Source organism: Manis pentadactyla, chromosome 10, assembly GCF_030020395.1.
Source record: "Manis pentadactyla isolate mManPen7 chromosome 10, mManPen7.hap1, whole genome shotgun sequence".
Classification (NCBI taxonomy): domain Eukaryota; kingdom Metazoa; phylum Chordata; class Mammalia; order Pholidota; family Manidae; genus Manis; species Manis pentadactyla.
Window position 1 is genome coordinate 36044215 of NC_080028.1, and position 27798 is coordinate 36072012.

At 41.8% G+C, this 27798-nt stretch overlaps 1 protein-coding gene across 2 annotated transcripts; it reads right to left on the reverse strand.

The window, feature by feature from the left end:
- On the reverse strand, positions 1–26518 carry BIN2 (bridging integrator 2). 2 transcript variants are annotated; one of them, XM_036915110.2, is made up of 14 exons: positions 26363–26468; positions 22361–22449; positions 19987–20067; positions 13134–13188; positions 12736–12830; positions 12077–12172; positions 10725–10832; positions 10345–10430; positions 9161–9236; positions 8284–8366; positions 4399–5167; positions 2881–2958; positions 1283–1351; positions 1–480 (listed from the first exon to the last, which is right to left on the reverse strand). In XM_036915110.2, the coding sequence occupies exons 5-14, from the start codon at positions 12826–12828 to the stop codon at positions 451–453; spliced, it is 1488 nt and encodes a 495-aa protein (XP_036771005.2). In that variant the 5' UTR covers positions 12829–12830; positions 13134–13188; positions 19987–20067; positions 22361–22449; positions 26363–26468; the 3' UTR covers positions 1–450. The 2 variants fall into 2 exon arrangements, with proteins under 2 accessions (XP_036771005.2, XP_036771004.2); XM_036915109.2 differs by lacking the exon at positions 22361–22449 and having other exon boundaries at positions 26363–26518.
- Between the last annotated feature and the right edge of the window lie 1280 nt (positions 26519–27798).

The window sequence follows — 27798 nt, forward strand, 5'->3', positions numbered from 1 at the left end:
TCAGAATAATACTTTATTTAACAATGTAAAAACCTGTTCTTTTGACTTCAAGTCTTGCCAATGAGTGGTAAGTCAAAGATCTGTTGGCTCTTCTCTGAGTATATGTGGTTATGTGTCTCCACATGGATGTGTCTGTGTTTACAGTTGCTTTTGTTTTTTTAGTCATTTTAGCCCCACTTTAATTAATATATTAAAGTCTTATTATTCTAACAGTGCTAAAACCTCAATTAAATATTCCCTGAGTGTGATAGTCTCTTCCCAAGTCTGCTTCCCTCCCTCCCCCAAGTCTGCTCCTTAGCCTTCATTAATTCCAGGTCTTCATAGAGACCACCAGCATTCATAATGCTTGAGAACCTAGAAATGAATGCTGGATCTCAAGACCTATACACCCTCTAGCCGAGGAGCTTCTCTGGGGATGTGTGTGGGGTGGGAGGTCTTGGTAGTTCCCCTTCAGAGTTGTGCACTTTCAATTGTAGATATCTGGAAAGTAAACATGATTACATTAGATGCTGACCTGTCCTCTGACCAACCACTCCCAGAGGGTGAAAACTCAATTTGCTTCTATTGAATTATATTTCATGTAATGCACTGGCTTCTATTGAAAGAGGCAGTGTGAGGCTGGTTGTTGGTATTATTGTGAAGACTTGTTACAGATATTGTTCACTATGTCATTTGCCATCTCTTTATGAGGATTCACAGGAGAAATTTCTTTTTCATTTTAGTAACAGGAATTACTTTCCTAAGGAATGGGCATTGTGAATTGAGTAAACAGATAAGGGGTTTTTCTTCTTGGATGTTAGAATGTCTGGCTCCAATTTTGTGGTTCATCCTTTGTTAAGTTTATTTTATAGGATGCATTTTTGTACTTGCCTAATTCCTGGCTCCATTTTACGTCACTGTTACTAACATACTTTTGAATTATTTTGCTATGTTGATGTGTGTGTATATATATATGAATATATGTATACATACATACATTTATCTATATATGTATATTTACCTTTTTTGTATGCCTTTTATATATTTTAACTCCTTTTTTAAATAAGTTCATGGTAAGAGGTCAAGGTTCAAGGCTAAGTGTTGGGAAATGGGCACAAAGAAACCACAGTCCCAGTTTACTCTTGGTTCCTCTGGCTCTCCACCTGCTTGACTTTGCCCTAAGAATATTGTTCACTGCTGGGTTTCCCCCCAGAGAGAATCCCAACCTATAGCCAAACCTGTATCCGCCCCCAATGCCCCATCTTACCACCCATCCTGTTCTCTGTGTATCTGGCTTCCTTACCTCTTCCCGAGGCTCAGGTGCTGTGACATTGTTCTCTTCTGAAACTTTCTGAGGCTGAAGACCTAGGCTCTATAAAAAGAAGAGTTCTGCTAGTGAGAGATAGCTCAACTTCCCCAACCTCTCAATTTAGAAGGGTCTTTTGTGCCTTACAACTTTGCAAGGACCATAGACCACACAAAGGGCAAATGCTGTTCCACTACCACCTGCAGGCATCAGGGGCTTCACTGTCATCCTCTTTCACAAGTCAAGAACATAAGATTCAAAGGGTAAAGTGACTTGCTGGGATAGGGAACTAGGTCTTTAGACTCTAGCGTTGTTTCCATGATTAGACACCATGTGCTCTGTGTGACATGCATCTGTATATATTTTGTGTGGGATTCTGTGAGGGGATAAGGAAAGGTCTCAGAAACACTGCTGACTCCTTTTAGACTAACCCCCCTCAAGACTGCACTGCAGCTCTCACATTTACATGATCTAACCTTGCAGGAGAGGCAAGTGGTATAATAGTTTCTTTGGGAAAAGTTCTAGGTTCTGAGATAGGAACCCAGGGTCTGAAAAGCCCTGTCTAGGAACTGATAAGCCAGGAGAAGACCTTGGAAGTCTAAGGTTTAGAATGGATTTTTTTAAAACAAATTAATTAAGCACTATAAAATTCACTCTGTAAAAATAGAACCGATTTATAACAGTATGACAGCCACTTGAAATTCTGTGATTTCTCCTCTAAGGAAACTTCCCTTCTTTTTATTCCTTCCTCTGCTCCTAGGTCATGAATTACCTCAACAGTAGTAATACCCTCCCCAAAAGTTATCAAAACCTTCATTCTCTCTGAGTTGATTGATGCTGAGCAAGAACATGTTCTCACACTTATCTTTTGTTTACCCATTTTTATATGTGGTATGTCCATGATTCTGCTTGAGAGAAAATATACTTATGAGGCATCTGCAAGGGAAGTGAATAGATCTTGTGGGACATAGACTTCTGAGGACTGGTGATGCCAGAAGGCTAGGATCTAAGATGCTCCAGTTGCTCAATTTCTCAGGAAAAGTATGTCCTTAGCAGGCAACCAAACAATCCCACAGGAGAGGCTGGGAGTAAGGAAACTATAAATCTCAAGTATAAAGAGGTAGCCTTAGGGGAAAGGAGGCTATATCCTGCACCTCTTTCCCAAGGAGGACAGTGTTACTGCCCTGTTCCTCAAAATAGACAGCATTTTGGCCCCCGTAAGCTCTGCTTCAGTAAGATTACTCTAAGAATTTGATTATTTACCAGAGCCAAACAGAGGTCTCTCTATTCCTATCTCCATACTAAAATTATATAATATATTACAAAGTAAAATTTAAAGTAATTTTAGATTTTCTATACTGTTGAATTGCTCTTTCAGTGCATAATAGTGAGAAGTGGCCATATTTTACCTACTCAAAATCCCACATTTACCCTGTGCTTATTCACTGCCCACACGCCTTGCCTATCTCCTCCAACTGGCAGAGCCACCTCAGACTCGAAACCAGCTAAGGGAAAGTTTTATCTCTTGCTCTCTTAGGACCTCATGTGAATCAAGACTCTGGGTATAATAATACTGATGACTTAAATTTTAGTACCTCAGGGGAATCAGCTGAGATAAGCTTATTCTCTTCCTTGTCTTCTGTCTTCTTTTCCTTGCCAGACTCTGAAAGAACCTGTGGATCAAAGTGGACAGTGTAGGAGAAAGTCCCACACCTTCATGCCAAGATGCTTCCCTTGTACCCTTTGTCCATGTTAATCCCTCCCATCTAACAGGAGGCTTCCAAGGCATCTGGCCAGCCTTCGGTTAGGCACAGGCAGTACTATGGTGGTATGATCTAAGACGTACCAGAAATCTCACTGACTCTCAGATGTCTACATGGCTCATGCCCTGGCCTCTTTCCTTGCCCAAATGTCATCTTTTCTGACCACTCTGTTTAAAATCACAATTCAGCCCCCACTCTCTGTGCCTTCCCCTACTTAAATTTTCTCTGTGTCTTTTATCATTACCTCAATTATAATTTTACCAATTTAATCTGTTTCTTGTCTATCTTCCTGGCCCTTCCTCCACCACCACCCTCACTAGAATATAAGATGCAGGAAGGCAGAGAATTTTGTATTTTGTTCACTGTTAATACCCCACCTCCCAGAAAAGTACCTGGCAGATAACAGGGGCTCAGTAAGTAACTGGAGGGAGTGAGCAAACCTTGTCAGATGTCTCACCATAATCCTCTCCACAATGCACCCGACAGGTGATCATATATCCTTAGCTATTAACACCAGGTAAGGAGAACTACTTCTCAAGGTGGCCCATCCCATTTTGGTTTTTGGAAGCTCCAATGCCTCCTTTCCCCTATATTAAAAAATTTTTCCCATATCATTTTTTAACAGAATTGCTGAAAATTCCTCTTGTATACATCTAAAATGTATTTAAAACATCTTTAAACAGAGGGTCTACTTCTGCCCTTAGGAGTCTCACAGAACAAGTCAAACCTCTTTTGTATGTGATAGTCTTTCCATGTAATCTGAGTAGAATATGACTTGGTTTCCAGACCCTTCATAAAACTGGTTGCCCCTCAGGGGGTCTGTGTCTCTATGTTAACACATTCCTTTTCTCACCCATATTCTACCTTTCAAAAGACCATCTCTTTTGCTCTACCTTCTTCTGTGAGTTCTCATCAGAGAGGATGCACCTTGGAAATCTGCTGATGCCATTTTGCTTGGGGTCTGCTTTACCATAGTCACAGTATGATGAACTGACATACTCCTTTCTGCCTCCATTAAAAAAAGGTAAAGATCAAGATGCCAGTTACAGGTTCTTTATATTGGGAACTCCCAGAACTTGGAGCAAAATAAATTAGTAAGAATTTGCTCATAATAATATTAGAAGTAAGCTCTTTGTAGAAGTTAATTCCCCCAAGAGTACAGATCACTAAATTAGTTGCTATGAAGAAGGGGCAACAATCCCCAGAACCAAAAAAGGTGTCCAGGAGTATCCTTGAGACTGTAATGTAATGACATGAAATCTTACCAACTGTGGGGCATCCTGACTATAGTAAAGATGACCTACTTGGAGGTATAAAAAGGAATAAAGACTCGACCAGATCTACTCTCACCTGAGAGATCATCAAGGTAGGAGAAGCATAGAATTCTTCTGGGTTCAGATTGTCGGTGTTTTCCTTTTCTCTGGTATCAGGAGTTCTGACTGGCTTCTCTGGTGGCTGTGGATCAGGAAAGGCTTCTAAGGAGGCCCTGGGACTTGGAGTCCCAGCCCCAAAGAAGGCCTTGTGGTTGGTGGGAGAACCCTGTTCAGAGGCTGTAGGGCTAGAGGGCAAGTTCCCTGAGGAGGGCCTGGGGCTGGGAGTGGCTCTGGGTGGAGGAGGCCTATTAGGTGGTGCTGAGGTCCTCTGGATAAAGGCTCTCTTCTTTGGTTGTTCAGATCCTTCACTTGAGGTACGGGTTCGGAGGACTACTTCTGGGGGAGAGGAGGGCTGCTCTGAAGGGATCAGGGCTCTGCCTGGTGATGGAGCTGCAGAGCAAGGGAGAACTTCCTCCTGCAGCTCACCACCCTCGGTGCTGGGAGAGGGCTGGGTCTGGGTGAGGCCATTGCAGGCTGCCAGAGGCTCTTCCTCCTCCAAGGAGCTTGCTTCAGCCTCTTGTTCCTCTGTTGCCTCATCTTTGGAGGGCTCTTTAATCTCAGAGCTGTCTTCTTCCTGGGCTGGAACAGATGCCAGCTCTTCTTCACTTGCTGAGCTGGAGTCCTCATTCTTCAGGGAAGGTGCAGAGGGACTGGTAGGTGCAGAGGGACTGGTAGGTGAGGTAAGAGAGCTGGAGACTGTAGATGTTCGAACTGGGGAAGAGATGACTAAAGAGCACCTGCTGCTGCTAAAAAAGGAAGGCATTCGGATTCAGAAGAGCTAAAAACTGGAAGTAACCTAAATACCTAAAATAAAAGTAATGATGCATGCATGTAATAATAGAACAATCAATTTAAAATGATATTAGAAAGTCTGAATAATTTGTAATAATGCCTATGTTATAAAGTGAAGTGAAAAAAAGGCTATAAAATTGTATCCATATCATGATCTCAATCATGTAAAAAAAATATAAAGAGACTGAAAAGAAGCAGCAAAACATTAATAAAATATTTTCTATGGGGAAAAGGTTCATGGGTGATATACAGTTGATCCTCATGGATTCTGTATTTGCAAATTGAACAATTCCCTAAAACTTACTGTAACCCCCAAGTCAATACTTGAACCTTCACGGCCATTCACAGGCATGTAAAAGCTGTGAATATTAGTGCCTGATGAACTTTCCCAGCTGAGGTCTAAAAAGGCAAACCTCTGCCTTCTTGTCTCAGCTCCCATGCTGTAAATGTGTTTGCCATGTTTTTCATAGTGTGCTTTTTGTTGGTGATTTGCTGTTTAAAATGGCCTCCAAGTGTAAAGTGCTATCTAAGAGCAAAAAGACTGTGATGTGCCTTACAGAGAAAATACGTATGTTAGATAAGCTTTATTCAGGCATGTGTTATAGTGCTGTGGGCTGTGAGCTCAACATTAATGAAACAATAATGTATATTAAATAAGGTGTCTTTAAACAGAAACACATACAAGACAAGGTTATGTATTGATTATTTGATGAAAATGTTGGGACCAGAAGCCCACAGGAACTTAACTCTGTGTTTCCCCTAGGAGCGGTGGTTCAGTACTCACTCAGTGCTCATGGTGACCTTATAGAGCATTACTACTGTGAATAAGCAAAGCTGACTGGAACACTTATTGAGCACGCTGCACACTGTGTTGAGTGCTTCTAACAGCTAACATCGACTTGACTTCCATTCATCTCCTTAGGTGCTTCCCATGTACTGTCCACCAACAATCCACAAACATTTACTCGACAGGTACCAACCATGTGCTGTTCCCTGGGCACAAGGATCAGAGACAGGGATAGGAGAAAGAAACTTAGTTCCTGCCCTGTGGGAGTTCCTAATGTGAGATAAGCTGAGTAACATAAGGTTTTTCCTAGCATTAGCATTCTAGGCATCAGTAGGTTCAGAAGGCCCAGAATATAGCAAGAAAAGACCAGATTTCCCTACAAGGTTCTGGGACGTGGTATGAGTGAAGGTAGATTTCAGATGAATGGGCAATTAGAGAGAACTCTGGCTTTCAATGATGGGACAAAGAGATACAGAGTTGTTGAAGCAAAGGGAATTTGTCTAGGAAGTATACATTGGCCCCTTAGTGATTCCTTTTAATAGTCAGCAACTAAATGCTAAATGAGTAGAACAAACAACAAATGTGAGCCTTATTCTTCCTTCAAGACCCAAACTCAGTTTTACTGCCTCTTTAAAGCTTTCCTTGACTATCTACACATTGGCAATTACTTACCTCTCTGGGGTTCCTACTAGTCTCATAGGCACTCAGATATGCAAGCTTACATCCTTCCTTGTCTCCTTAGGCACATTTTCCATCTTTCCAACTTTTAAAAATATTATTGTTGGTACACTATCTTATGTTGGTTTGAAATGTATAACACAGTGGTTCAACAGTAACCCATATTATTAAGTTTTCATCCCCTCTACTGCAGTTACTATCTGTCATTGTAGAAAGATGTTACAGAATCATTCTGTCCAACTTTTTATAAATCACTTCAGGGAAAGGATAGTCTCCTTTATCTTTAGATCCCTAGTTCTTAGCTTAAAACCTTATACACAGAAGGAACTTAATAAAACTTCCTAAGCAAAGGCTTTGGAATAGGAAAGTGATCAACCTCTTTGAGACCAGAATTGCTTACACTTACCAGCATAAAGAATGTATGAAGGTGTTAGACACCACACACACACACGTCGGAAAGCAAGCCATACAGATTGAGAAAAGATATTTGCAATGTGCATCATTTAAGGGTTAAAATAAAGACTATATAAAACAATAAAAACAAAAACAAAACCCTCATATAAATCAATTTTTTAAGGGATAAATGATCCAAATGAAAAATGTGAAAGAAGGATAAACAGGTAAAGAGGAAAGTCACAGAACAGGAACCTTAAATGGCCAATAATGTGAAAAGATGTACAAGCTAACTAGCGATTATGGAGACATGAATTAAAACTAAAAAATTCCATTTCATACCCATTAGATGGAAAATGAAGAACTGTGACAATGTCACATGTACCAACATTCTGGAACAATGGGGGTTTTCATTCACTGCTGGTAGGTCGTAAATGGGCATAATCACTTTGGAAAGCCATTTGGCAATGGCAGCATCTAGGCTGAGGAAGCCCAAATGCACAAGACTGACTCAGCAATTCCACTCCTAGTATATTCCCTAAAGAAACTCTTGATAATATTCACAAGTAAAAATGTAAAACATGTTCATTGCAACATTATCTGTAATAACAAAAAACTGGAAAACAACCCAAATGTCCATTAGCAGAAGGATGGATAAGTAAATTTTGCACTAGTCATAAATAGCATCCATCAGAACGAGCAACATGTAGGAACAAAGATAAATAAATCTCACAAACAATACTAAGGGAACAAAAGAAGTTGCAGTAGAAGACATACAGTACAATTCCATTCATTTAAAGTTTAAAAACATGCAAAACAGTATTTCCTGTGTGTGCATATATGTGTATAACAAAAGTAAAAAAATGCATGGGGACAATTAATACTAAATTTAAGACTATCTTTGGTGGGGAGATGGGGCAGGAAGGGAAAGTGACTGGGGGAGAGACATTGGGAGCTTCAATTATATGTATTAGTTGATTTCTTAAATTTTGTGCTAAGTATATGACTTTGTTATATTCATCATACCTTTAGTTATAACTTAAATATTTTATAAATAGAAAAAGAATTTACACAGGGGCATAGTTCAAACAACAAGCAATATCATGCATGTAAATACAAAGGGAAGGTCAGGATTTGGGATTGGAGGTGAGAGTGTTGATTATGTTCACACACGGGACAAGCAAGCAGAAAAGAGATTCAGAAGTTGCTCACCTTGACAGTCCCTTCACCACAAAGACTTTGTTGGAATGTTGCTTCTCCAGTTTGCTCATCACCTCGTAGAGACTGTGGTTCAGCTAAAGCCAGCAAGAGAAATGGATATGTAGCTAGATGGGAACCTGAGACGGGCATATCCCCTCTCCTCTTTCAGACAGCTCCCCCAAATAAAACCTCCCCACCCTTAAATATGAAATTCCCCTTCATCTCTTTTGCACTAGTGTCTAGGGTTCTGTCCTGCCACCACCTCTTTGACCATCTGTGTCTGAAATTCTGCGTCTTCCATCAGACTGGATCCTTGATGTTTGATGTTGATTTGAGGTTCTGGCTTCTCTCAGGTGATCCAGGGAATGAAAACTCATTTCAGTATTAACTAGACAAATCATAATTTAGCTAAAGAAACTGTGGAGAGGAACATGTGTGAATGTGTAAGATTATTAATACTGTACTAGCAAAAGGTCTTGGAATCCCAGAACTCATGTTGTGTGGCTGGCTGTCACTGAAGAGGAGTGGCCCTGTGCAGGACCAACTACCTGAGAAACCGACCTCTCTGCTCCCCAGCAACAAAAGGTAGAGATTTCATAACTTGGTTCCCCATTTCAGCTATTCTTTCCATAGGCCTAACCTCCTTTATTCATTTGAAGCTCAAGTTTGGGTGCTATTATTCAGCTGTTAATAGAGATAGAGAGGGCCCTCTGAGATGTGTATATGTGCTTCAACACAGTCCATCAAGTACTATTATGTCATCATGAGCAAAAAGGAAAATGTCTGTGAGGCCAATATGGATATTTAATGAGATTATATAAATTAAGGCTACTTTCATATTTACTAGACAAACCCATCTACGTGTCTAAATTGGTCAGATGTTTCTCACCTTGCTCATCTCCCTGTAGAAGACGTCTCTCAAGTTTGAAATGTTTTGGAAGATGGTCACATAACAGCCAATGCGACTATCAGGAGGCAAACAACAAACACAATACAGTTAAGGGTTGGTCAAGGAAGTCTTTGAAATACAAGGGAGTAGCTTAAGCCATAGCCAGCCACCTCAGAGAAAAGCACCCTACATTCCAGACTCAGTGGGATCTAGATGGATCAGAGCCCCGCCAGGAGCACACTTGACTCTCAGGAATGAGAAATGAGAAGGCCAGAGGAGATGCTCTCAGCCCATGCTGACACCAAAGTGTAACAGATCTCTAGTTGCATGAAGTCATCTTGATTCAGGTTCTTTATGTATTGAAGGGGACATGAAAGTGCTTTGAAGAATTTTTTTGAAGTGCTATGTAAGTACAGGTCATATAATTATTACAATTAGTCTTTCTCATTATACAGTACTTGCAATTCTATGCGTATGTACATTAATGGAATTCTGTAAATGAATTGGGGAAGTTTACATTTAAAGAAACTGTATTAATCTTAAATTCTATTTAAATTAGGAATCATATAATTAATGTTTTAGAACACATGTGGTTATTAAAAAGGCTCTATCATAGGTAGAGTAATACTAAGTGACAATATAAAATATTCTAACTATAATTGCATTAAGGCATATTTCATACAGTGAAAATGGGATACAAGTAGAACAGAATTTCCACTCAGATTCCCCTTCCACTGTGGAAAATTTACATATGAAACACTTTTATCTACTGTGCAGGAAATATATCTTCATTAATGGAAGTAGCCGTCCTATGGTTTGTCTTCTATGTGAATCTGGATGTTCAGAACCAAGGTAGTTTACATAAAACACTTGAACAAGAAACCAGATACTCCTGGTATGCATGATAACAGCACTTTATTTGCCAAGATCACTCCTATCCAAGAAGCCTCTTGTCTTCAAACCCAGAAAAGCTTGCAGGGCAATGAAGGTTATCTCTGCTTGCAGATGAAGAAACCAGGGTCCTGAGAGATAAGGTAGCCTGCCTAGTATCACGCCACAAGTTAGCAGTAGGGTTGAGACTACAGGCCATTCTTAGGCCATAACTCTTTTCATGAGGTGACATCTTTGGGCTACCAGTTACCACTACCCCAGCAGCCCAGCCCTTCCTGAATCTCAATTGTTACCTATTATAAAGAACGGGAAGCTCCTCTAGTAGTTCCTGGTTCATATCTTCAAACACAATCTGGGCTTTGTGGAACTCTTCCTCTGCCTAGATGGTAAAAAAGACAGGACAATTCCCCTCAATCCTGAGCCCAAGAATAGAAGCTGCTTTCTTTATTTTCTGCATTGTTCCAGGGACTAGGCTTACTTGCAGTCATGCCTCTCCTCCAGAGCCATGCCCTCTCTGACTACCCTTAGAGCACTGGTGTCAGAGGAAACAGGTTTTCCTTCAGGATACTGGATGTCGAATTTATCATTTCTTAAACGCAGTTTGGCCCATCCACCTGCACCATTATGGGGAAAGGGACAGAGGAAGGTTTTTGCTTTTCTCCTTTTACTTTACCTTGGCAGCTTTGGCCTCATCTTTCTTCTTGGCATTCTGCACTGCCTCCAGATGGTGTCGGGCGCTGTCATAGTCAACGAGTTTCCGACCCCGCTTGGCGATTCTTTCCTAACCCAGAGTCAAGAGAGAGAGCCCCTTGATACTCACTTTCCAGTGGCCAGGATGTAGGAAATATCAAATGGAGAAGCAAGATTACTTGGTGCTATTGTCAAATTTCACTTTCTAACGGTTTTATACTCAAGGGATCTCCCTCACTATCTGGAAACACTGGGAATTCTCTGGTGGGGGGATAAAGGGCAAGCCTGCAGAGCACATGGAGGCCTGCACTATATTCCACTATTTCCTATAAACCCATCATAAGCTGGTTCAGCCTCTAGGAGAAATGGCCTTGAGAATCCTACTAAATTGAAAGTCAGGAGTTTTAGGTCTTCCTCCCAATATTGCCATTGACTAGCTTTGTGACCTAGGACAAGGAACATCTCTCTGGGAGCCCCAGTAGCCTCATCTGCCCCATAGTGTTATTTAAAAGATCAAATGTTGACTATAAAGTGCTTTGAAAACCTTAAAGCATAATAAAAATAGTAAATTATTATGAGCACTAAGACACTCAATCCCATCCACAGTACAAATTATACCAAAACTATGTTAATGGCCCCTGTCTCATTCTCTCAATCTCAAAGGATCCTAGAGATTATCTGGTCCACTTTCCCATTCAATAAATGAAGCTTTTCTATAATATCCAAGATAAGAAGTAGTTTGACTTCTTCTTGAACAGAGAATAGACAACTTACCACCTCATGGTACATTTTATTTCATTTTTGAAAAGCTTTAACTCTGAGAAACTTAAGTTAGGTTCCCTCTGAGTTCTTCCTATTAATTGAAAATCAGCATAGTACCTGACAATAGATGTTTAATAAATATGAGGTGAATGAATAAATGAATTATAATTCTGCTTTCTGGAACAGTTTAGAACACGTGGAATTCCTCTTTTACCAAAGAGACAGGTATTTCGAGATAATTATTATGACCTCTCCAAGTTTTCCCTTCTCCATAACATCTTTACTCCCATCAGCTGTTCCTCACAACTAAAAGGGCTGCCCTGACCCAGATCTAATTCAAAATCAGCCCAAATCTAGTTTACTGAAATCTAGGTCTAAACATAACATTCACACTACCTCTAACCCTTCCCACCTGACCCTCTTGTCTCACCCTCAGCTTTTAACCCTTCACCTAGGCCACCCCACTTCATTCCCAACCATGGGTTCTGACTCTACTTAAAATATTCAACCTAATATGTTCTCCAATTTATATGGGCCCCCAATAACCTATCCTGGATTCTATAAATTGATTACCTTAATCTCGTTGAACTGGGCTACATAGTTGTCCATGGTCCTCAAAGCCTGGTCAGCTAGTTTCTCTTCATAGTCTTCCCAAAGAAGATCATTATTCTGTGGGACAGAGGAAGAGAGGAGTGGCGAGGGCTCCATTCTCAAAAACAACACATACCAAGGGAATACCCAAATTCTTCCTGCAACAAACTTCCTTTTTGGAGCACTGTATTTAGAATGTCACGTTGGATTCTGGGGAAGAGTCAGAGGAAGAAGCAGCCTTTTCCCAAGGAAATGCCCTATGAGAGACTGGACATACATGCAGGGGTAAAGGCCAGGAACAGATAGACGGTCAGTCTTAGATCCACAGTTTGAAGGATAGGGAAGTTTGGGAGTAAATAACTACATGAATTTAGTTTTCAAAAACAACTTTTACATAGGTAAAACTTCTATAAGGTTTTAAAGAGGATAAGAAGGGACCAAAACAGGAATCCATAGATGAGGGAAAACTTTCTACCTTTGTAGTTGCAGCTTCTTCCTACCTCCTGTGACCGAAGCCACACAAATGAGCACTGTGAAAGGACTCTGTTGTTTTCCTATTTGCTTGGACAGAGAAGCTACAATGAGGCGGAGGTGAGGGCAGCACTGAGTGCTGAAGAGCATACAACCCAGCACACTCTTACCCCTACAATGGCCTTCAGCTCCTCATGACCGTCCCACTCGCTGCTGTAGATCTCCTGCAGGGTTTCTGACACTCTCTTTGAACTCTCATGCATCACTGAAAGGAGAGAACCCAGTTCTACCATAAAGTTTCCCAAAAAGTAGTTTGGTACAGTCATATGGGTAGCAGGCAGTCAGTGGGTCCAATTCCAAAGGACAAACTCAGATGGTGTGGAGTATCAGTGAGGGAAGCTGGATGGGGCTGGGATAGCAAAAGTTACTCTGTTAGGCCCACAAAGTTCGAGGAGTCAGGGGCAGGCAAGCGATTAAATGTCTGAGTATGGCTTTGTTGTTTCCATTCCCAAGACCTCTTAGTAGCTGCATAAATGCCCCTGTGGTTCTCCTGTATCACAATACACACCTTTGACTGCACTGAGGAAGTTCTTCAGGTCCTTGTATAGCTTGTGGCCTTCAGCCTGAAAGGAAGAAGTGCCTTTGGTGACTAAAGAGGTACATTTGGAAAGATGCGCCAAAGGTAAAAGTAGAAAAGTAGGTTAAAAGCAGAAATCAATACTGGAATATCGTCAGACATTTGGAAATGCTGTAAATTAACCTCTATTGTCTTTACCAAGAAGTTGTAGGTTGTCTCTTTTGGGACAATTTTTAAGTTGGGAGATTGCTCCCATTGCTCCAGCATGTCTTTCCTCTGTTTATTCTTCCTTCCAGTGAACAAGAGCTTATACCCAAGTTCCTCTGTTGCAATTTCAGTGTCCTGTGTGATACTATCTATGTAACTCTCTGGCTAACAACTTCCTCTTTGGTTAGATAAACTGCTATCATCTTCTGCAGACACCAGGCCCTATTCTCTCTCTGCACCCTCACACACGCCATTCCTCTCCACCCCTGATGTCCCTCTCGGCCTTGCCCCACTTTATCCTTCCCTCCATCAGTCACCTGCTTTATTACTTCTCCAAGGAGCCTCATCACTGACTCTCCTCCTGTCCCAAGTCCAGTGTCCTCATCTGTAGTTCTATCTATCTACCTGATTTTATCTTTGCTCCTGTGTCTGAACTCTCATTTTTTTAGTTTAGGACTCCCAAGGGCAGATTAGGTTTCCTTCTTCTAAAAGAGAAGAATAGAGGAAGGAGAGGAGGGTATCATTTAGATTTGGAAGTTCAAATATTAATCCAATAGATGAACCACTTTTGTTATAACTGACAAATGTTCACTTAGCCTCTACTTCTTAAATACCTCCAGCCACCAGAAGCTCAGGACCTTTTGCTGCAGCTGTGCTTCAATTTTAAATGGCCCTATTAGAACTTTTGCCCACTGGTCTTAGGCTGGCCTTCTGTACTCAGAGTAGGTCTAATTTCTCTTGTACATATGTTTGGAGACTTCTTTCACTGCCCTGCACCAAGTCTTCTCTTTCATAGGCTTTCTCGATTGTTCCTTGTGGTGTTGTGTAAAGCCCCTTCCCATTCTGGTCTCTTTCCTCTGTGTGAACTCCAGTTTCTAGGAGTTGGATGAAAAGGAAATTTGAGACCAGACCATGACATTTTGGAGCCTGACTTCAGGAGTGTGGGACTGGACTGAAAGGTACAACCCACTTCAAGGGCATTCTGCAGTGCCATGCATATGGCTCAAAGGGAAAGGTCATTATTACTGAATTTTGGCAGCAGAAAATCTAGGTCTACTTGGTCAAATAAACAGAGAAAACTAGACTAATTATTTCATCCGTTTTTTTGCCTTCAGAGCTCACCTATAAGCCAGTCCAAACTCTTGACCACACCTCATTTTAAAAGTCCTTCTCAAGGGGCTGAATGCCAGGGCTCAAGGGACATGAAGACACAGGTAGTCTCAAGGGAGTCTCAGGCACAGAGAGGGAGGAGAAGAACTGGGATTGTATAGTGTGTCATAGAAAGTGAGGATCAAGAGGGCATCAGAAAATGACCAAGGAAGGGTCAGATGTAACAGAGAGGTTAGAATGCAGGAAGAATTGGTAAGTCACTGGACTAGGTAATTAGAGGTCACTGGTGACCTTGTAAAGCACTTTCAATAGTGTGATAGAGAGTTCAGTCAGCATTTACCAGGAAGGATTCCTCACTTCCTCCCTGCTTTTTCATTCATAGAAAAAACTGTTAAGTTGTCTAAAGAGTTAAATGCACATAATATCTTTTAAACTTGGATATGGTAGGTAGGTAAAAGTCTGAGAGTTTTGAAAATGTGATAAGCAAGATTTTTTAAAGAGTTTTGAAAATTATAAAATTTTATGAAGATTTCAATTTCCTTCTTGAAAGAAACAATATGGACTCAATGTTTTATTTCAACACGAAGATTTGTTCTCCAAAATATATATTTGAGTAACAAAAGCTGTTCGACTATCTTACGTAATTTCTACAAATGAAAATTTTAATTTTTTACCCCATTGGATATTATATGGCTTGAAAAATAAGATCAGTAATCAAGGCTTCCATGTATGATTAAGCAGGATATATGTACACTGTTCAAAACTAGGGAGTATTACCTATACCCCAGTTCATAAAAATGCGAATGCCTTCTGCCCACCACTGCACCTCACAAAAGCCCAAGTCCATTTCTGTGTTTTAGAGTCGAGGCTCCTGGACAAAGTTCTTGTACGTTCTTGCTCTTTCCTCTGAAGGATGAAGTGTGAGTGTGCACGTGATGGTGATAGTGGGGGCTGTGGTGGTAGGAGAGCACTGGGCGTCATTTTATTTCTCTGACCTGCCTGTCCTCTCCTGAAATGTTTCCAGGCTGAATAATCCCAGCATCTTTCTTGTTTCCTGACAGATGTGACTCTCACAGTCTTAGGTTCCCAATTATCTGGGAGTCAAAAACATGTCTCCACCTGCAACTAGCAAGTTCTTCCACTTCTCTGGCTCCCGTTTCCTCACCTATCAGTGCCAGTTTGGACATTTCTAGCTATAAATCTTATGACTGTATCATTTCTGCCTGAATCCTTGCCAAATTCTTGTCAGCACCATAAAGAGTCTGTTAGTCTTTCCATCCCTCATACAAACAGTCCGAGCCCTCAGTTAATGAACCTCTCACTCTGGAAGTGTGTCCTAAGCACTCAGGCAGACAGAGCTGTGTCCTTAAAGACTGGGGTACTGAGGATGGAGAAGAAAGCTCTTTACTTGCTGGAGAAAAATGGACTCAGAGAAACACAAACACAAATGCCAGCATGACCAACTGAACAAGTGCTTAAAGTGTTTAATCTAATGGAGGTCCAGAAGGGGAAGATGAAGCTAGTTGTTAGATTGGACTTTAAAGGCAATGAATTGGAAGTGGCTGTCACTGCCAGAAATAAGAGATTAAAATGTTGCTTGAGGGAAATTACTCTTCCTATATAATGTGTTTTGAAGGGAGGGAAAGGGGAAACCAAGCAGAGCCCTCAAAGAAAACTACTTATGGAAATTTGATTACGAACCTAGGCTGTTGGCAAGGCCTTAAAACAGGGTGGGACGGGAGTGAAGTTTATTTACTAATGAAAAGTTTACCTATAAGCTGATTGTGGGTGAAGGTTAGGGCACATGACCAACTGGTCCGGCTTCTGGATTACTTCATTTTCAATCTCTTTGGCCTTGTCCTTTCTCCTTGTTTCTCTTAGCCACCCCAGGCTCAGCCTCAGACATGACTGTACTGTCACTATCTTTCTCCTCAAACTGTGACAGATGTGTTGTCTTATCTGTGCAGAAGGCCCAGCATCTAGCGTAGTACCCAGCACTCAGCAGGCACCCATGAAATGTGTTAAATGAACTTTCCTGGCCATATTCAAACACCAGTTACTATAGATGTATTATTTTTCTCAAGAGAAAAGTTTTTCCTTATCCCTAATCTAACTCCATTTCATTTCTCAAATATATTTCCCCCTAGAGTGACATTTAGTTGGTGGACTTGCACAGAGATTTCTGAGGGGACTGTCCCATCTGCTCCTCCTAGTCTTCTTGATGGTGCTCCTTTATCTCTTACCCTTTCTACCCATGTATCACTTCTACCCACGTATCACTTGTTGTAGATCCATCCTATAAGGCAGAGGGAAAGAAAGGGCTGAGGACAGAATGAGCCAAGAGTCAGAAACCTTTCAAGGTGGGTGTCCATTTATTGATCTCTGCCTTTTCATACTGGCATTGGAAGAACAGTAACTAGAATTGAGAAGAGGCACAGGGAGGCCTCTGTGGGTGACGTACAGGGGAGAAGGTACAGCGTTTAAGTCTGAATCTTAGCTCTGCAACTCTTATGCTGTGTTACCTTGATTAAATTACTTCCCTCCCAAAAGATCCTATTTCCCCTCAAAAGAGTTGGACTAGATCAGTAGTTGCCAAATGCTGTTCCCAGACTGCTACATCATAATTACCTACAAAGCTTAATATGAAACACGGATTCTGTAGTTAATGATTACTTATGGCTGCTAATATCACACAAAGAAAGGAGACAACCAGATATTCCATGCTTTCAAATGGAAGAATGTTAACACCTATAATAATAACAAGTATTCTTGCCTCCCAAACAAATAAAAACAAAAATCCGAATCTCATCAAGCTTCTAATTCTAAATATTAATTTACAGCAAATATAAGACACAGAGGAACATGTTAAACAATATCATGGAGACTCAATCAGCAAAATTTAGACTATAGGAAACTGCAGGAAAATTACCTAGTAACATTAACAAATAAACTGAAAAAAAGGGAGGGTTTAGAAACCTATAGATTAAGAGATTTAACTTTAAATCAAAGAGATTTAAATATGTCAACAAGTTGCTGATTTAAACTGTAAAGGAAAAAATCATGACCTATTAGGGAAGTGTGAACATTGGCTGAATATTTTATCATATTAAGAAGATACTTCTAATTTTTTAGATAGCAATGAAACTTCTATTTTAGTGGGACATTTAACTTGAATATCTGAAAAGATGTTTATATTATATAGTTAAGTAAAAGAGGCAAGTAATAAAACTGTATAGATGGAATAATCTTTTACTTTTGTAAACCTCATTATTTATTTATTGTGAATATATTTACAGATCATACACACAGACAGCAAAGTAATTGTAAGGATAAAACAACAGTGGTTGAAGCATGGTGGGTGTGAAACCATTGTTTTTCATCTTTTTCTTGATGTACTTTCTGATTTGTTGTAATGAGTAAATGTTTTATAGAAAAATATTTTTAGGTATAATAATGTTTTTTGTTTTTTTTTAATTTTTTGTTAAGGTATTATTGATATACACTCTTATGGTAACAATGTGGTTACTACATTTACCCATATTATCAAGTCCCTACCCATACCCCAAGGCAGTCACTGTCCATCCATGCAGCAAGATGCCACAGATCCACTATTTGCCTTCTCTGTGCTACACTGTTCTCCCCGTGATCCCCCACACCATGTGTCCTAACCATAAAGGTATGATAATGTTTGTGGTTATGTTTTTTTTGAAAGTCCTTATCTCCAGAGACTGATGATGAAATTTTTATGGATAAAATGATGTGCTATCTAGAATCTGCTTCATAATAATCAAGAATGGGGGAAAATAGATAGAGACATAAATGAGACAAGATTCCATGAGTTGATAAATTATTGAAGTTGGGTGATGAGTACCTGTGGATTCATTATACAAGTTTTTCTATCTTTGTATATATTTGAAGTCTTCCATTAGAACAAGTTTAGAAGTATAGATTCCTAAGCCCTATTACCAGAGTCCTTTCATCTAAAAATGTTTCCCAAATGATTCTGATACATAATTACTGAATAAGCTAATAGCTAATACCCTTTTAATATAATTTTAAATAATTATTCTCCACATAATTCAATTAACTGATATTGTACAATAAAGAATTTATCTGGTCTTTGCCACTGGTCCCAGGGAAGTAACTCTAAATCTTGGGATTTCCTAGGTGATAGGCATGTCTTTCTTATTCATAGTATGCCTCTCGTATTGGACCTGAGTTTATGGTAAACAAATGACTAAGCAGAGTGGCTGGTCAGGCTATAAAAATAAATCATGTGATTAGAGGGTTGGTGCTTTGAGACAGGTAACATCTGCCTGACCTCCAGGGAAAGGAAGAGGAAGGCAACTAGAGATTAAATTCAATCAGGGGCTAATGATTCACTATGTAATGAAATCACAATAAAAGTTTGGGTGAGCTTCCCTGGTTGGTAATCCTACATCAGTGTGCCGGGAAGATGACATGTCTTGAGAACACAGAAGCTTCATGTGTGGGACCCTCCCAGACTTCAGTCTATGTGTCTCTTCATTTGCCTGGCCCTGATTTGTATCTCTCATAAAAATTATAATTTTAAGTATAGTACTTTCCTGAGTTCTATGCGTCATTCTAGCAGATTATCGAAGCTGAGCAACTAGTGGGAACCCTTAAATTTGTAGCCAGTTTGTCAGGAGTGCAGGTGGCCTGGGAGCTCTGGAGCTTCAGGTGCTGTCTGAAGTGAAGCCATCTAGTGGGGCATTATGCCCTTAACCGGTGGAATCTGCCCTAACTCTGGGCAGTAATAGTGTCAGAATTACACTGCAACTAGATATTCATTTAAGTTAACAACAACTCTCTTCTATTATAAAGAGGGGATTTCAGTCTCCAGACTGATGTAAGAATTGAATGAGATAATGTGTATAAAGCACTGAGCATAGTGCCTGACACATAGAGTTAGAAAGTCAAATATCCCATGGAAGGTTAAACCTCTGTTACCTACTTCATAACGTTAATTTTCTATGTAATTTACCCATAATATCCAGTGAAGATAGAAGGAACAGTGAGAATAGGAGGTTTGTTGGTGCAAATAGCAAGTGAAAGATGGAAGTATTATTTTAGAATAAAGGGCTTAGGTGAGGTAGACATAGTGAACAAAGAAGCAACAAGGAAAATACGGGACTATTGAGATGAGATGAGAAGAGCCACAGCATGGGAGAGAGATGCACCCTCAGGGAGTGAATAAGCCAAAAACTATGCTGGCAGGGGCTCATTTTGATTTGCTAAGGACCCAGTGATGCCACTGTACCCTTGGGGAACCACGAAGAGAAAAGAACACTGGTCTGTTCCCCAGGGTCAGCTGGAACAGGAAAGATAGGTTTCTCTGGTTCCCAGGGGAAGGACAGGCAGCAGGTCTCCCTGTGGCCCTTACTCCTTCAGGGCCAGGGCCAGTGGGGATACTTGCTGGTTTGCAGAACCTGTATTCTGCTGCTCAGCCCTCATGTCTCTTTCTTTTTCCAAGCTTTCATTTCCCACCCTCTTGGGGAACACTTACCTGTTGATGGTAGAAGTTGTTGGCACTTTGTTCAAACCGTTCATCTTTGGTTTCCACAGTTTTCCCCAACTTCTGCAGTACCTGGGGATGTAAGTCGGAAAGGTCCATAAGGTTAGTCTAGACTCTCTCATCTGTTCGCCTCTGATGACTGCATCTTCTTTCAGAGTTTCAGGTGCAACTAAAGGGCTGTACTCCTATCAGCCTAATAGAATTAGAAATAAAGCATTTTGCTGGAAAAACAATCGTGTTTTGTGGCTTTACTCAAATTGGGGTACTTCTAGGGGTATGCAACAATATGCTAGGGGGCATATGTAAAGCCCAAAATACATTGTGAATTACTATGGGTTTTTTGGGGGAAGGAAGGGGTAGTGTTATATTAAAATGAGGATTAAAAAGAATGTAAGAAGTTCATGGCTTTTAAATATAAAACATAAGTCTTGAAGACATTTTTCACTGAAGAGACTTTCTTCCAACCATAGCCACAGATTCCTCTAGATAGATGAGGTTAGAGAGGTGAGTAAGGAAACTCTTTTCTTATGAGGGCCCTTGGGGAAAACTTTGAAAAGCCCTGATATAATGCATTTGAAACTCAGCTAGAATGAATTTTAAAATACCAAATGATTAACGTTTGATTTTAAATATCACTGAAACTTATGGTTTAGTGGGATATTTAACCTTCAATGTCTGAATATTTATCCAAGTCTGTCTCCCTTTCCACTGGGAACCTAACAGCCAACCATCATACTGGTCTCAGTGCTAATGTAAAGGACATGGAAATGCTAATGCAAAGGACATGGAAATGAAAAAGGGGACACTCACTATAAACAATTAAGAAAGCCTGGTTCTTCTACATGGAGACCTCATTTTGCAGGGAGGTACCACCAACTCCCAGGCCTAAGTTAGAACCTCAGGAATTGCCTTCAACTACTTCTCTGCCTCCTTCATCAAATCCCTCACAATATCCATCTCTGGAACCATCCCGTACTTTCTAATCTCACTGCCATAGCTTTAGACCAGGCCCTCAGTGTTTCTCACTTGGCCTGCTGCAATAGACCTATCATGCTGCTATCAGACAGTTTAAAACCGTCTAATGATTCTCCATTAGCTCAACAATTTATTAAATGCTCATTATGTATCTATAAAATTATAATTCAAACTCTAGCATGCATATAGGTCTCAATGATTTGATCCTTCATTAAGCCTCAACTCTCATTATTACTCTTTCTTGTAGGTCTCCTTCTCTAGTAAGTTTCCTAAGTAAGCCATAATGTTGCTTGTTGTAGATGCTGTTCCCTCTTTCTGGAATGTTCCTCCCCACCTTGTCTGTTAGGCAACTATCTAAAAAACCCAATTCATACTCCATATCCTTTGGGACCCTTAATCACATCTACTTCATCCCATTAACTGAGTTAATCACTCCATCCTAAGCACTTGCAACTTCTGTACCTTATTTACACTTCTATTAATGTTTCATTGTCTGTATTTATTTATCTCTCCTAAACTGTGAGCTCCTTGAGAATTGGGTACTTACCTTACTCATCTCGATTTTTCAGTATCCAGCAAATGGAAGGAGAGTGAGATTTACACAGGAGGGGACCACTGGGTGGGCCTGGAATTAAGATTTTGCTAGACTGGAGTGGAGTGTGAAGGGTGATGATGGAAAGAGGATTCCAGGCAAAGACAGCGTCAGCCAAGTTATGGGGGTGTATCCATATTCTCACAACCATGAGATTGTTCAGCACGGCTGGTTTAGGGAGTGCTATGGAGAACGGTGGGTAAGGAAGCTAGAAAGCAAGATTGGGGTCTCATTGTGAAGGGCTTTGAATAGCATGCAAGAGTGCCAAAGTCTTGGGAGTGAGGAAGGCTCAGTGAGAAGACTCTGACCCAAGTGTCTCCATTCTTAATTCTGACATTAGCATCTCTTACTTTTGGAGTTCTCTCTATAGTGGTTAAGGTCAAGGTCTCTGGTGTCAGAAAGATCTATGCCCCCATGTTGGCCTTTCCACTTACTGGTTGTAAGACTTTGAGCAAATCATTAAACTCAGTTTACAGAACTCCCTTTTCACCATTAAGATAATAGTATGTCCTGAAGTTGTTGGGATAATTACATGATTATTATACGTGTAAATTGCTTCTCAGTGTAGCCCTAAGGGGCAAGTACTCAGTACAATTCTACTATCTTTATGTCTAGTTCCACTCCTTTCCCTATAAATACCTGTCTTTATTTCCTTTTCAGTTTAGTCATATATATTTGTGTCTCTAACTGCACCTCATTTAACACCTGCCACTGGGTGTGCAGAGTCAGCCATCTTCCCTGGCTCCACCCTCTCCACTGAACAAAACACAGGCCTCTACCAGAAAGTTGCAAAAACACCTTGTTTAGTGGTAAATGCAGCTCTCACTTCCTTCCTGCTACCCCTCCCTTCCTTCGCGCAGGGCTTGGTTCTTCTTAGGTGGAAGGCCCTGAAAGGATAGAGGAGTCAACTCAGTCTAGAGTCAGTGTGGCTCACCCTGGAGCAGACCCATATACCCAATCCCCAACAGGCTCAAAGCAAGAAGGTTTGGAGGTGTGGGAGTGTGTGTGCTGAGGAAACACTCCCACCTTTGCTTCTGAATCTGAAAAAATGAGTATTATCAACCCTGAAAACATAACCCAGTGTCCTGGGCCCAAAATCACTTGTTGCCATAAGCAACAGAGCCATGTGTCAGGGTACTTATGCTATAATGTAGATGTTCTTCCTCAACTAGAGTTCCTTGAGGGAAGAGGCTGTACAAATGCTCCACAGATGTTTGTTGAAAGAATTGCTAAGTTCTACCTTTGGATCCCTTCCTAATGAGAGCCTATGTAATGCCAATCCCTAAAGTCCTGCTCTGTGACTTCTGCCCCAGTTTGCCCAGCCTAGTCGCTGAGAGACAAGAGAGAAAATAAATGTGGCAAATTTTAACACTTGGTGAAATAGGTGAAGAATATTCCAGTGTTCATTGATCTATTTTAATTTTTTTGTGTAGATTGGGGTGAGAGGATATAGTTTTAAAAAAAATCACTAGACATATTTGGCAGCTATAGTTTCTCACCTTGACGTTTCCCCATAATCATTTATTACATTTTAGTTAATTCTCTCAATTGGGGTAATTTGAGTAGGGCCTGGGTATTAGATATTACAGAATGTTGTTAAAGTTTTCTCTTAGGTGTGATAAGAATATTGTTGTTATGTAAGAAATCCTTATTTTCAAGGTATAACCTAAAGTAGGCTCTCCTTAGTATGGTCCTAATATGCTTTCCAGTCTTTTCTCCCACCATTCCCTGTGCACCAGCTGAGCAGCACTCTCACTGTTGTACCTACAAGGATTTCCAGACTCCATGCCTTTTCATGCTGGCATTCCTCAACTGGAATGTTCTCTCACCACTTGCCTAAGGAACTACTAATCAACTGTAATTCCTATCTCAAATTCAGTCTCCACTACAAATCCTTCCCAACTCTCCTCAGTCTTTCTGTCCTCTGAATTCCCACAGATGTGCAGATTTTCTCAGGTCACTTAATTTACTTTGTTTTGCTTTTGCTAGATTGTAAGCTTCTGGCAGGCAAGAATGCCTCTTTCTCATCTCTAAGTTCTCTCCTGGGTCTAGCCCAGTATCCTGGACAGAAAAGTTTTCCTGTAAATATTGTTGATTGAATCCTCTGGGATACAAGTTAAGTAATAGTTAAAAGGAGGAAAAGACCAACAGAGGAATGGTAAACAATGCCCTTTCTGGTGGTGGTTGGGGGGTGGTGTGTGTCTGAGATTTGCCACAGAGAAATCAAAAACAGATGGTGAAAGCATTAGTTTGAAATATGAAGATGTGTCATACTGTAAAAATACAATAAAGCCAGCTTGAATTCAGTCTCATGTTGAGTCTGGGTGGGAACTGAAAAATGAAACAAGACAAATGCTTCATCTCCATTGTGTTTAACAGCCACCAGACCTTCACTCCTAGCTTTTCAGAGGAGGCCTGGACAAAAGGAGTTTCCAGTCCTAGCTTTGCTCCTGAGAGAAGATCAGCAGGAAGTGGCCAGGCACAGCAGGAAATGGGGAGGCACAGATGTCAAAGCAGGTTATCAGGAACCTTATAAAGACAGCAGCCTGCGGTTGGGATCCAAAGGCAGGACACCTGGGTTTCAGTAATAATTCTGCCACTTGCCAATCACTGCAGAGCCTTGTTTCCTCATTTCTAAAATTGGGATACTAGTAGCATGCTTAAAGGGTTCAAATTATCTTATCATGACAATGTTGGCTCCATAAAGGGAACGAGCATGTCTTCCTTACATCTGTGCCTCATCCGTAAGAGGCACTTTATATTTGACATATTTACTATTTGACACCTTAGTTATTGCATATTACAACCAACTGCTTATGGAAAAATTGCAAAGTGTCCCAGGGAGTCCTTCATTTTGGCTGTAACTTTCTCCCTTTTTTTCTGCCTTCAATAGTTATTTGCCTTCAACAGCTTCCCAAGACTCCAGGACTCTGGCAGGCTGAGCTGAGCTCCTCCCCATATCCCAGGCCATTTGCACTTTACCCAGGCAGCATTTGATACCTCTAGGGTGCCAGTTACCTCTAGGGTGCCAGCTGGACTGCTCCATGTTGAACATCTGCTTGCCCTTGTGTCTAATTCTGGGTTCAGAGTATCTCCTCGTTTTCTGCATCAACCTGGGAGGCACATCTGAGTTTGCTTCTCTCTCTGCCTTCTCAGGGTTCAGAACAGGGTGTACGTGGGTGCGAATTCTTTCTCTGGAAGAATTTGCCTCTGAGGTTCAAAAAGCCCTCTCCCCTTCTCAGTTTGGTGTCCTTACCATGTTGAGTTTCTAAATCACTGAACATTTAACTCTCTCATTTTACAGATGTAGAATCTGAAGCCGGGACATTATTTACCTAAGGCTTCAGAGTCCATGCTTAGAAAAGGAGAGAAATCCAAAAGTAAGGGCATAGGGTTGATGATAGCTGGATGAGAATAGAAGGTGAAAGTGAGGTAAAATCAATTGCTTTGTCTTTTAAAAATAACTATTATCCATGAGTTTTTGTCTTTGGGTTTCCCTGTTTTTCTAACCCATAGTGTAAGCGAGTCTTCTCTCCTCTGGTACCTCCACACCACTTCTAACTAGACCTTTCCATAGGCTCCAATCTCTAACAGATATTTAAGGAGACAGACTTTGGAGAGACTGAAACCATGATCAAGGTGTAGTAAAACCTTGTCACACACAATATTTTCCTTTTCCTCTGCTCTTTCACGTGACCCTGGCATACTCACACAAAGAGAAAAAAAAAACATATATTTTTCTGTTCTCTTCCTTTGTGAGCCTTTTAAAGATAGGAACCACATCTACATTCCATCAGTTCTATGTTGATAATCCCACTTGAGACTGCTGGTTGCCTTTAATCCTTCCCAGGTTGCAAGGCAGTATTCCATTTTTAGAAGATTATAGGAATATTTCAGTTTTAAGTATGTGATATTCATCCAAATGCTTCTAAAACTATGAACCCTTAGAAAACCAAAATTCTATCTCAGGTCCTTCTTATCTCTCCCTCCCATTTTTCGTCTGGCTTATTTATCTTACCATACCATATCATCTACCAGAGTGTTGATAGGTGGAGGGGAGACTTTCAGGTTAGAAGCAAAGAAAATCCTGTGCACAGGTAAAAACAAGAATGCCATGAAAATGTGTAGAGAAGTGTCCACACAATCTTCACAGGCTAGTTACAGATGCAGCCTCCCTACACGCTGGTGCTGGAGCAGGGGCGCCACGGACACTGTAAAGAGACAGGCCTTCCTCACCCTGGGCGGAGTGCTCTCCAGAGCCCAAGGGGGGGACAGGAAGCTGATACCGGTCACAGCTTTCATCACATCAAACAGCACTCGCAGCCCAGGCAGGGCTAGGCACGGGGAGGCGAGGCAGAGCTATCTGGCCCCGGGGGCTCCGGGTCTAAGCTAACCGGTGGGGTCACGGACAGCGCAGCTGGTCGTTGCTATCTTACGGCTTTGGGGAGATTGCCCTCTTTGAACCTCAATTTCATCATCGTAAAATACCGTCCTCTCTGGATTGCTGGGACAAAAACTGCAACATGGCTATCGCCAATGTTAGGTCCTTTCACCTTTTCTGGGGCAGCCTGAGCGTTAAGGCTCCTGAGAGAGACTCTAGTCTCCTCAGCATCCCGTATTCCTGCCCGAGATCTGGTGATGTTCTCCGTCTCTCTCAAATCTGCCCGTTTTAATGGAAATCCAGTCCCGGGCCCCTCTCTTCAGCCCCGGCCTCCCGGACGCCCCTCCTGCCGCGTCCGGCCCCGGGCCTCAGCTCCTCGCAGGCCGAGGCACAGGCAGGCGGCGAGGCCCCCCGCCTACCTTCTCCTGGGCCCTGCTGAACTTCTTCTGCACCTGCTTGGCGAAGAGGCCGGCGGCGCCGCCCGCCTTGCCCTCAGCCATCCTGCCGGCTCCCCGGGCGCCAGCCCTGGCCCAGCGCCCTGTGGTTTCTGCAGGCCCCCGAGGAGGAAGTGCGGTCCCGGCATGCCTCGCATCCGGCGCCGGCCGGCGGGCCTCGCCCTTCGCGCCCCGCGCTGCTCCTCCCGCGGCCGCCCCAGGCCCACCCCGAGGCCCCCGGGCCCGAACAGCCGACCCGGTCCGCACAGCGACCACCCTGAGCCCGCCGCGAGGCCCGTTCCTAGGTCCACCCCAAGCTCAGCCCCGGGGTGCAGCTCCGAGCTGCGGCGAGGGGCGCGAGGGACTTGGGGGGCTCCAGCTACCTCCTGGGCCTGTTCAGGGAAGGCCCGAAACTGGGGTCCGCCCTCAGGCGGCACCCACTCAAGGCCAAAGCTCTCCAAACCTAGGGTATAGAAACACCGGCCCCACTGAACGGAGATTTCAGACGTGAGCCAAGGCTCATTCATTACAAAAGACAGTTGGCTCTAATGATCAGCACTGGAAAATAACTGAAAACAGTGGGGTAGAAACGATTGTGATTTCCACTCAGCAAGCGCATTTGTTGTATGGGAACACGTATTTCACTTACATGGGTATGTATACTGGGTTGCCAAGTATAATGTATTTCTTATTCCAGGCCACAGTTAAAGATGGAAAGCCTCTGCCAGAGAGGTTGGTTCTCAGCCTAGAACTGGTAGGGATAAGAGCAGGAAGGAGACAGGACTCCAGATCTGAACAGAAAGGAACAACTGAGCTAGAGGTAGAAATGGGGCTCCTTAGGAAAGGTGAGGATTATATTAAGAAAAGCCTGAGAGGGAAAGTATGGAAGCCGGTGCTGGGATGAGGAGCCAGTTTTTCTAACTGCATGAACTAGCATAGTGTTCTAGATGGAGGCAGAATGTGAAGGCAGACACAGATTGTGCAAGTTGGGATGGGGCTGCTGAGATTTACCACTGTTGATTCTCTAGGGAGAAGGTCTCCAAATGGAAGTTACTCCCTCATCTGTTTGAGGAGATAGCTGGAAATTAAGAGCTAGGTTTGGAGGAATGATTTACTCAAGATTTTACAGTGGACATAAAATTCTCTGAAGGAAGGGGGTCAAAATACACTTTCTAAGAAGTAGAGAGGTAAAGCTAGAGGCTGAGAAAAAATTGGAGGCCCTTGTCTGCTATTGTCTTCCAGATCTTTCCCCCAAACAGAGGTACTGCACTTGTTCAGCTGTGTGACTGGCATTGCAGGGTGCTGGGAAGCCAAGGATGAATAACAAAATGTGATCCCTGACATCAAGATGCTAAAAAATTGTGGTAGAGATAGGTTGGTAATCAGATGATTATATAATTATGTGCTTAATTCATTTATAG